Source organism: Protobothrops mucrosquamatus, unplaced genomic scaffold (assembly GCF_001527695.2).
Source record: "Protobothrops mucrosquamatus isolate PMUCROS unplaced genomic scaffold, P.Mucros_1.0 scaffold3, whole genome shotgun sequence".
Classification (NCBI taxonomy): Eukaryota; Metazoa; Chordata; class Lepidosauria; order Squamata; family Viperidae; genus Protobothrops; species Protobothrops mucrosquamatus.
This window is the reverse complement of record NW_015386390.1, coordinates 612,225-623,138: the sequence shown is the minus strand read 5'-3', so window position 1 is coordinate 623,138 and position 10,914 is coordinate 612,225. Positions and strand designations below refer to the sequence as shown.

The following is a 10,914-nucleotide window of genomic DNA, read 5'->3' as shown; positions in this document are numbered from 1 at the left end:
ATTTTAAATAGGGAATAATTTTTAAAAATTTTCAAAGATTTTAAATATGACACAGCTATTAATATATTTGCTTTTTAATTGGTTTTATAGGGGAAATGTTTTTTTGTGTTGTTTTTTAACATGCTGTGAGCCGCCCTGAGTCCCTCTGGGGAGAAGGGCGGCATAGAAGTTTAAATATAATAATAATAATAATAATAATTCAAAGTTATAATGGCACTGAAAAAAAAATGACTTATGACCGTTTCATTCAACCTTACAACCGTTGCAGCATCCCGTGGTCGTGTGATCAAAATTCAGATGCTTGGCAACTGGCTGGTACTTATGACGGTTGCAGTGTCCCGGGGTCATCTGATCCCCTTTTGCAACCTTCTGACAAGCAAAGTCAAAAGGGAAGCCAGATTCATTTACCAGCTGTGTTACTAATTTAACTCGTGCAGCGATTCATCTAACAGTGGCAAGAAAGGTAGAAAAATGGGGCAAAACTCACTTAACAACTGTTTCACTTAACCACAGAGATTCTGGGCTTAGTTGTGGTTGTAAGCTGAGGACTACCTGTATAGTCAGGAAATGGGGCCCTTGGCACATTCAGTGCCCCCGGGCTCTGCAAAATAGCCAGTTTTTTAAGGCCTTATGAAAGGCTGAAAGGGTTGGGTCAAATCCCATAAAGTAGCTTTGTTGTAACTGCAAACAATTGCTAAATGACCGGTTATAAATCGAGAACTACCTCTATTTCTATCTAATGTTATATTATACAAAACTGAACAAAGGAGTAATTAAAAATAACCTTACTGTATTTTATTGGGTTTTTAAACTATTTCTTGCCGTTTATATCCGAGAAAACTTTGCTTCATCCAATAACTCCCTGTTTTCATTTCATTAGCCAAAATTTTACTTAAATGGAGATATTATATAGCCTTTAATCAAGACCGGGGGTTGAAATCCTGAATATAGTATCTGAAAGTAAGCCCCATACAGCCAAATATTTTGAGTGAATGAATTTAGTATTCCTTTATTTAGCTTTATTTGATCTTCGTCTGTATGTTTTAAAAGCCCAGGACTAGGAATTTCCAACTCATTTAACACACTGTTAGGAACTACTTACTCATGCATCGCTGGCTCAGTGTGTTCCCATTAAAGAGAATTTATACCTAATAGCATCCCATTTAAGGAGCAATTGTTGTCCTGCAGTGTCATTTGGCTGGAGATGATGCCTGAGACATATTCAAGGATGGTTAATGGGTTGGGAAATGGTTCTCACCTCTGCCAAATCCTCAAAAGTCTTCCTGGGTTTCTCTTTACAGGGTCGACTTGATGCCCTTTGGGCTTTGCTAAGGCGGCAGTACGACAGAGTGTCTTTGATGCGACCGCAGCAAGGAGATGAGGTGGGTGAACAGATGCACCTGAGGGCTTTCCTTATCAGGTTGAAGGATGGGCACCACAGCTTCTTAAGCTTCCTGGGAGGGCTTGAGGTGCTCAGTGCAAGGGAAGAACCTTCTAATGGTATAGGGCAGGGTTCTTCAAACTTGGCCCTTTTATGACTTGTGGACTTCCACTCCCGGAATTCCTCAGCCAGGCACGCTGGCTGAGGAATTCCGGGAGTGGAAGTCCACAAGTCATAAAAAGGCCAAGTTTGAAGAACCCTGATATAGGAGAATGTATGGATCTTCTCCCCTATGCAGTGGGGCTGGGTTACTATTACCCTCCTCATCTTTTCTAGTACCTTCTTCTATTTGGTATCATATGATTATATTACCTTGATGGTTGTTGTTTGTATGTACATGTTGTTTGTATGTTTATATGTATACTGATCATGTTACCTTGTTTGTATGTACACTGAGAGCTTATGCACTGGAGACAAATTCCTTGTGTCCAATCACACTTGGACAATAAAGCCTATTCTATTCTATTCTATTCTATTCTATTCTATTCTATTCTATTCTATTCCATTTCATTCCACTCCATTCCATTCCACTCCATTCTATTCCACTCCACTCCACTCCACTCCACTCCATATAGTCTACTCTACTCTACTCTACTCTACTCTACTCTACTCTACTCTACTCTACTCTACTCTATTCCATTTTAGATAGAATGACTTTTCTCCACTATTTTACATAGCACACATTATTCAGTTGAGTACTTCCAGATGTTTTATTACTTGCTTGCTTATCTATTGGCCTTGTAGATCACTCCAATGGCAAACAGCTCTGAGCAGGAAATAAGAAAATGGCATTAACAGTGTGTTCGGAAAGCAAGAGATTGGGAATAGGAGATGTGAGATGTTATCTGGTGAAAAGAAGGAATGGGTGTCTTCATCTGTGGTGTAAATTATGAACTAACCTTAGTTTTCCTCCCACAACATCCAAAACTACTATTCAGGCTTCCTCTTCTGGCCCATGCTTCAAGCCTCAGTGGTAGTTTATCATATACTGTAGTGCAGGGGTTTCTAAACTTGGTAACTTTAAGACTTGCGGACTTCAACTCCCAGAATTCCTCATGGCTGGCTGAGGAATTCTGGGAGTTGAAGTCTACAAGTCTTAAAGTTGCCTGGTTTGGAGACCCCTGACATAGTGCTTTGAAATCTGGGGAGTATCCTGTGGGTTCTAGCTCACGTTTGCCATTTCATAACGCTGTACATGTATGTATGAATCAGGAATTATTAGCTAATGAAGGGAACTGATGATGTTACCAAGTTGGGTAATGAAATGTCTGCAAGAAAACAACCAAACTCAGAGAGCACCCAGGTCCCCACAGTTCAACCCTGAACTACACATATTCTCTTTTATTGGAACTGTGTATTGCCCTCTAGTTACTTTGAGCTTGCAACCTTTAGAATTTCTGGTCAGTGGGAATACAATGAGTTGCCATTCGAACACATCTGAAGGATTCCTAGTTGTGGGCAAGCTAGCGTAGACCTCAAAATGGAGATTTGTTCTTGGCTGTTTTAATTTTGTCTTCTTTGAGGGTCATAAGACAGACTTCCCAGCTTGTATATCGTGAACCGTCAGGGGTGAAATTTGTCAATAATGTTGGCATTAGTAGATAAGAATTCTTGGCGATTTTAAACATCCTTCGTGTAGAAACTTTCACAAAGTATGTTAAAAACTGCCCGCGATTGCAAATGAAAGGAGCCAGAAAGTTAGCTCAGCTTTCAAAAGCTCTTTAAGGAAGAATTCATCAAGATTTCAGTGTTCAGTAACACTGCTTTTAAAATTGAACAAGTTAAAGGCAAGACTGGGATATCATTCAAAACCTCTGAACATCTTTCATTCATGCCACCGGTGCTTTCCGAGACAGGTGGTGGAATTGCACATTAACCGGGCAATTTTCTCCAGGTCTAATCAGCAAGAAACTCCGTTGAAACCCATTACTTTCAAGTAAACCTGCTAAATATGAATCAGTTAAATGATTCAGAGAAACCCACTTCTGGGCAAGAAGTGTTTTCATCAATTGATTTCTCCTTAAATAACTGGAGATTATGTATTATAACGTGTGATTTTTTTAGTTCCTTCCCATATGGCATAATCCCTATCTATAAAGAATCACCACTCAAATGTATGTGACTTGTTACATGTACTTCGACAATTCTGGAGCCCCTAAAATAAGAAATTGGGGGGGGGGGAGGAGAAAAGAAATGGTCCTCATTAAAGAAAACAAACAGACAAAAAATAATCACCCTGAATGCAAAGGAGTTTGGCTTCATCTGCAGATTGGTAACAGTTTAGAATTGTTTCTAATTCTGATTCGAATTTAAATATTGGCAATTGACTGGCTGTTCCCGGATTCCATGTCACGAGAATGGACAATTTTTGTGCATACTCTGCGGGATACTAACACGGTAAGAGGACCAGGCCGAATAGAAGCCTAACAAATTCAAATAAAATTCATTTCTTAAGACCACTGAGAACTTCGGTCATCTATAAAATAAATAACAGCCAATGTTTGATATGGTTAGAAAAATAAAATAATAAAGAATATTTGGAATAGTCAAAGAAAAGGAGGGAAAAAAAAGAGAAGGCGGGAAGTAGTAGAAATATGTTACCTCAGAAGGCAAAAAACCTCCGTCCTTGAGCATGGTGCCAGCCAATCTAAGAAAAACAGAATAACAGAGTTGGAAGGGACCTTGGAGGTCTTCTAGTCCAACCCCCTGACTTGGGCAAGAAACTCTTTACCATTTCAGACAAATGGTTGTCCAATCTCTGCTTAAAAACCTCCAGTGTTGGAGCACCCACAACTTCTGGAGGCAAGTCGTCCCACTGATTAATTGTTCTAAATGTCCAGAAATTTCTCCTTAGTTCTAGGTTGCTTCTCTCTTTGGTTAGTTTCCATCCATTGCTTCTTTTTTTTTTTTTTTTTTTATTAATTTTTGTAATTAAACAACAAATACCAATATGATGCATTGTCCTGCCTTCAGGTGCTTTGGAGAACAGCTTGACTCCCTCTTCTTTGGGGCATCCCCTGAGATATTGGAACACTGCTATCATGTCCCCCCTCATCCTTCTCTTCATTAAACTAGACATACCCAATTCCTGCAACCATTCTTCATATGTTTTAGCCTCCGGTCCCCTAATCCTCAGTTTCCTAAATTCCTTCCTCACTTCACTGGTAAAAATTCGACGGAGGGAAAAAGAAAAGAAAACCAAAACAACCTTTTCAGGATAGTTGCCGGAAACTGGCTGTTGGCTAGCTAGGAAGTAAAATATTATCACCGAGTCGTGATTTGCCATGTTGTAAAAACATAATTACTATCTGGGGGAAAGCCACGTTTGATACCCTGAAGGAAAATTTATTTGGGTATTCATAAGTTCCTCAGTACAGACACGTCTTCAGAGCCTCATGTGATTAGACGTCAGGAAATGGAGCCTCCCTTTCCCGGGATGCTGAAACGCAACCGAACCGAAACGTGTCCTTGCCATCCACTGGTCTCTGCACTTGTCCCATTAGAATTCCAGGTCTCAATTAGCCCATTGAAGCTGAAGCATGAAGAATCAGAGGAGAAAACCCATTCTTCTTTCGTTTACCCCCCCTCCCCTGTTCTTTTTTTTTTTACAAATGCCATCTATTAATGGGGAGGCCGGCTTGGTTTGAGAATTGCCTTCCATTGATCAGAAAAGGCTTTGATTGCCGATGGAACCCCTCGGAGTCATGAATTTTTCAGCCGGCACTCAGTGAGGTGAGCGCGGCTTGTACAGGTGTGAGTTAGCAGGTTGTCCCCGACATCTGTTCCAGGCAGAGGCAGTAGGCCCACATCCCCCTGCAGGGAGACCTCTGGGTTGTCAGCAGATGTAGTTAAGGAGGAAGAATGGGACTGTTTGGTCTCACATTTGCTGCCTGAGGCGGGGCTGAAACACGAAAGGTAGAGTGGAGATGGACACAGCTGCGCTCCCAAAATTGCCCGAGGCACAAATAGAACAAACCTAATGTAGTTTGACTCCGTTAGGGCGGGGAGAGAAGCAAAGAAAGCTACTACAGAGAAATGCAGTGGGGTAACATCTGCCACCAAATTTCCAGGGAGTAACGGGGGATGGAGAGTGGGGACCCCAGTCTCCCTCCTCCTCCTCCTCCTTGTGCTTAAGCCACAAACTCTTTTGAAGACCTTCCATCAAACATCTGGAGGTCATCCACAGGAGCTCTTGTCTTTTCACAGCCTGCTTTGGTCTGGGTGTTGATTTGATTGGAGTTAGTTTTTTGGAACCCACCAAGAAGATAATTTATAAGCGATACACCCACCGTGGAGACCCTGGCTATTTGTTTCAAGTCAGGAGAGAAGAAGAGAGAAGGAGAAGAAAGGGTACTTTTGGAGTTGTTTTGTTAAAAAAACAACAACAAGAAGACAGGAGTCAATTCTCCTAGAATGCTCCTTGAATTTAGTTGAGGCTCTGTTCGCTTTCCGACCGCTGCAGTCGCTTGCGGGGTTTTTTTTTTAAGGCATTGTTGCAACGACATCTTGTCATGCTGTTACAAAAGATGGCGTCGGCTGTTCTTTTCTGCCTCTTCCTCGGTGCGTCTTTCAAGTGGGTTGGGGGCAACCGTAGACAGAAACTTGGCATGAAGTTCAGTGTGAGCATGAGGTTTCTTTTGCTGCTAATCTGAGCTGGCTCATGCACGTTGATTTATGAGATCAGGATTGACACACAGGCACCTAAATTACTCACTTTTCTTTCTGGGGTGGGGGGAAGAGAGGAGGGAGGGGCAACTCTCTTTGTTAGTTCTTCTTTATGAAATTTTTTCCAGGGTTGAAAAAAACTTATTACCACATTTGTTTATGTATTTATACGTGCATGCATATAAGCATGCATTTGGGGAGGCTGAAATAGGAAAGGTTGATTCCACCTACTGAATGCATTCACTTGAGCCTAACAGTGTACAAGGATACACTCTTAAAGAATTAAATCGGTATTCTACAATCTTTATTTTCTACCCTACCCTATTTTCTGGTATCTAACACAACTTCATCAGTTCTGATTCCAAGGCTGGGACCTCCAGGTTTTTAAAATAAAAGTCAGCCTTAATCTTACCTCTCTCATTTTTTTTTAACAAATGAATTAAACTGTTATGTAGCATCTTTACAAATTTGAGGGGCAGCCACAAAGAAGAGGAGATTAACCTGCTCTCCAAAGCACTCAAAGGCAGGAGAAGAAGCAATGGATGGAAACTAAATGAAGGAGAGAATCAATCTAGAACTAAGGAGAAACTTCCTGACAGTTAGAACAATTAACCAGTGGAACAACCTGCCTCCAGAAGCGGTGAATGCTCCAACACTGGAGGTTTTTAAGAAGTTTCCATCTATTTTGCTTCTTGCCTTGCCTTCAGGTGCTTTGCAGAATAGCTTGACTCCCTCTTCTTTGTGTCAGCCCCTGAGATACTGGAACGCTGCTATCCTGTCCCCCCTCGTCCTTCTCTTCATTAAACTAGACATACCCAATTCCAGCAACTGTTCCTCATATGTTTTAGCCTCCAGTCCCCTAATCATCTTTGTTGCTCTTCTTTGTACTCTTTCTAGAGCAGCGGTTCTCAACCTGTGGGTCGGGACCCCATTTGGGGTCAATCGACCATTTCACGGGGGTCGCCAAGCAAGGCTGTCCGCCATTTTTTTCCCCCTTTTCCGGCGGGTGCCTTACCTCCCTTGGGCTGGGCCAGCTGGTGGTCGGCCTGCTCCGTCTCTGCCGCTTGCCAGCTACACCTCGGCCGGCGCAGGGGGCGGAACCATGCATGTACGGCGCTCCCGGGCAGGGAAAGTCCTCGACTTACAACCGGTTGGGTAGTCCTCGACTTACGACTGGTTTAGTCCTCGACTTACGACGGGTTTAGTCCTCGACTTACGACCGATTTAGTCCTTGACTTACAACCGGTTGGGGTCGCGGCATTAAAAAGGTTGAGAACCACTGTTCTAGAGTCTCAACATCTTTTTTACATCGTGGCTGTCTCTCTCTCACACACTTTTACATTTGTCCCACTAAAAGGCAGATTGGAACAAAACACTCGTATTTAATTGAAATGGTGCTCTTGGGACAGGAGATGACTTCTCTGTAGAACGGTGCTCCGTCGTAAAATGCAGACTCTCTGATTCCAAGGCGGCGATTATGACCTCGAGTATTGGGAACTGATGTGGTTTATGCTAATGCCAAGTATCTCATTAGTCCAGTTTACAGAAGGTCTTGCTAGCCTTCCAGAAACAGCATGTAGGAACGTGACAGTTTAATTCGACTGCTCCCCTCCAGAGGAGACGTGACAGCTTTAACTGTCTTATGCACCCAGATTTATGAACTAGTCTTACGCTCTTAACCAGATTAGTTCCTTTTCCATTAACTCCAGAAAATAGGGCAGCTGTCCGAGGGGCTGGTTGTAAATTTGATATTATCTGCCGTGTTAATCTCTAAGCTTTTCAGATGAAGAAGGGAGCAGATAACAGGATTAAAGTTTTTCACATTCTGGGTTTTTTTAACAGTCTGAGATGGGGATACTGAGAAGGTGCTGGAGGGGAAGGAGGGCAGGCATGCAGAAAATGGAGAGCGATTTCTGTCATTAATCTTAATTGATTGCCAAGACGTTTTAATCTGGGTTATTAATTAGGAAAGTCCTTAATGCACTGTCTGTATAGAAGCATCAGATGCTCTTTTATGAATTATGATGTGTTTGTGTAGATACAGGATTTATTGACAATGTATTAAAAGCCCAGTCTGAATGAGGATTTTTGATGATTAAAGACCCACGCACATAACACTTGGACATGGCAATAATTAATGTTGGAAAAAAAGAAGGGCAGATTCTGATGTTCGCATGTTAATGTGTAGCGTTCCAGGTGAATTTCACAAAGGTTCTGAAAATCAGTATGTTTCCATACATGTTTTAGAAATAACTCTTTAGGAGGGATATTCCAGTTCTGTTCTGATCTGTCTTTCAGTTATAAGAAATCTACAATTTTGAACACAGGGTAGTCCTCAACTTACGATCACAACTGAGCCCAAAATTTATGTTGCCAAGTGAGACATTTGTTAAGTGAGTTTTGCCCCATTTTACGACCTTTCTCGCCAAAGTTGTTAAGTGGATCACTGCAGTTGCTAAGTTAGGAACACGGGTGTGAAGTGAATCTGGTTTGCCCATTGACTTTACTTGTCAGAAGGTCACAAAAGGGTCACATATGATCCCAGGACACTACAACTATCATAAATATGAATCAATTGCTAAGCATTTGAATTTTGATCATGTGACCATGGGGATGCTGCAGTGGTTGTGTGAAAAATGTCCGTAAGTCAGTGATGTTTTCATTTTGAACGGTCGCTAAATGAACTGTGGTAAGTCGAGGACTGTATGTAGTGTATGACCTCTAATTATTTGTATTGACATATTGGGCTATAGATAAGAATATTGGGAAATATGAGGTGGATACGCATATAGATCTAGTATTTATAGATATATAAATACATGTGGTCATCTGTACTAATGTACCACTTGTACAATAATTATAACTGTAAATAGAAATCTGCCATTTTAAGATAAAAAGTTGTACCTTTCTCCATTATTATTTCCGTTCTGCACGTAAGCACGCTGTTTTATAGAAAATATGGAACTTTTTATGTATGTATGTATGTATGTATGGAGGTGAACACATATATTTCCTATCTGCAGCCCTATGCAAAATATAATCATTTACATAAATATCCATATTTATTTCAATCTGTCAGTAGCTCCTAGGAACAGAGCTTGGCTAACTATCAGTATAGAGAAGGCTGCAGATTGCATAACATCTTGAATTTGAGATGAGGCACATCAGTTTTGGTATTTCAGAATATGCTGTTGTGTAGTGCTGGTGTACAGATTTTTATCCAGAACCAGACCTCTTTAAGAACAGTGGAGCGTCATTCTCTTTAACTGTAAATTAAATACATTCTCTGTCAATGACTTGAGGAGGACTATATGGGTAAATCCATTATTTTATTGATAACATCTTGTAAAGAATAGACAATAAGTACAAGGGAGTAACTTGTTCGACTGTTATTAAAAGCAGTCATCTTTATTTGTTGAGAAATTATTATTTGGATATCCTAATTGAGCGGAATGATAGATGGATTCAAGAAAACCTGAGGTAAATTCAGCAGTTGTTTCTGAAGCCTAAGTAGCTACCGACTTTGGACTTAGTATAATCAAATATATCTTTGCCCATAGTCCATCCATGCACTGATTAATCTGTTCAGGTGTTGTGGCCTACAAAGAGTGCTCAACGTACAACCACAATGGAGTTCCAAATTTCTGTTACTAAACGCGACAGTTGTTAATTTTTTGCCCCATTTTACGACTTTTCTTGCCAACCTTGTTAAGTGAATCGCTCTGGTTGTTAAGTTAGTAAGATGGCTGTTAAGTGAATCTGGCTTCCCCATTGATTTTGCTGGCCAGAAGGTTGTGGAAGGTGATCACGTGACCCCGGGGCACTGCAACCGTCGTATATATGAAGCAATTGCCAAGGATCTGAATTTTGACCACATAACCACAGGGATGCATCAACAGTCTTAAGTATGAAAAATGGTCATCAATTACTTTTTTTCAATACCATTGTAGCTTCAAATGGTCACTAAACAAATGGTTGTAAGTTGAGACTACCTGTATTTATGAATGTTCCGATTGCTTAGAAAGCATGAAAACAGGCAGTGGACAATGCTTTGGAACAGATACATGTATTTGTTGTTGACAGGGGAATAAGCACCACTGTCACAGCATTGTCACCTGAAAGATCATAGAGAGCAAATCTAAATTTGTAAAAATGTATGAATAGCATTGTAGGTAAGTACAATTGTGGGGTATGAGATTGAAAAAATATGGACACAGAAAAGGAGTTACAACGAAGTAGCCATTGATGAGGTTAAACATATTTCAATTAGTCATATTGTGGGTGATATTCATGACCAGCCTAATTATTCCTCAGTATAGATTTATTTAGCTCATGGACTAAAACATGCACATTGAATTGATTGTCTATGGAGATTCTCAGTCATCCAGGTCATGGTTGTCCCAAAGGTGCTTTTTTAAAAGGCAACCGGACTTTTTGTTTTTGTTTTTTTGCTTGAAGACGTTTTGCTTCTCATCCAAGAAGCTTTTTCAGTTCTGACTGAATAGTGGAGAATGGAAGGATGTATATTCCTTGCAGTCATCTGGTCATTAGCACTCTTTCTGAGAGTCATTGAGGCCACTTGGAGGTTTATCTGTGCCTTCAGGGTCACAGATTATTATTATTATTATTATTAATTTAATTTATATACCGCCCTTCTCCCGCAGGACTCAGGGCGGTGCACAGCGTATTAAAAACAGTACAAATACAAAGCATAAAAATACAAACCCCTGTAAAACCAGATTAAAAAACCGAATATTAGAAGCTGTGTCTCTATTTAAAATTATTTTTAAAATCACCCTAAATAAAAT

The 10,914-nt window shown here is 40.6% G+C and overlaps 1 protein-coding gene across 1 annotated transcript in view; it reads left to right on the top strand.

Moving 5' to 3' along the window:
- The window catches only part of ANTXR2 (ANTXR cell adhesion molecule 2), a 158,646-nt gene that overhangs the window by 102,344 nt on the left and 45,388 nt on the right, over positions 1-10,914 (top strand). The window contains exon 16 of the mRNA XM_015832362.1: positions 1,302-1,382. Within this exon, the coding sequence (XP_015687848.1) occupies positions 1,302-1,382 (81 nt within the window). The remainder of the gene's footprint in view (positions 1-1,301; positions 1,383-10,914) is intronic.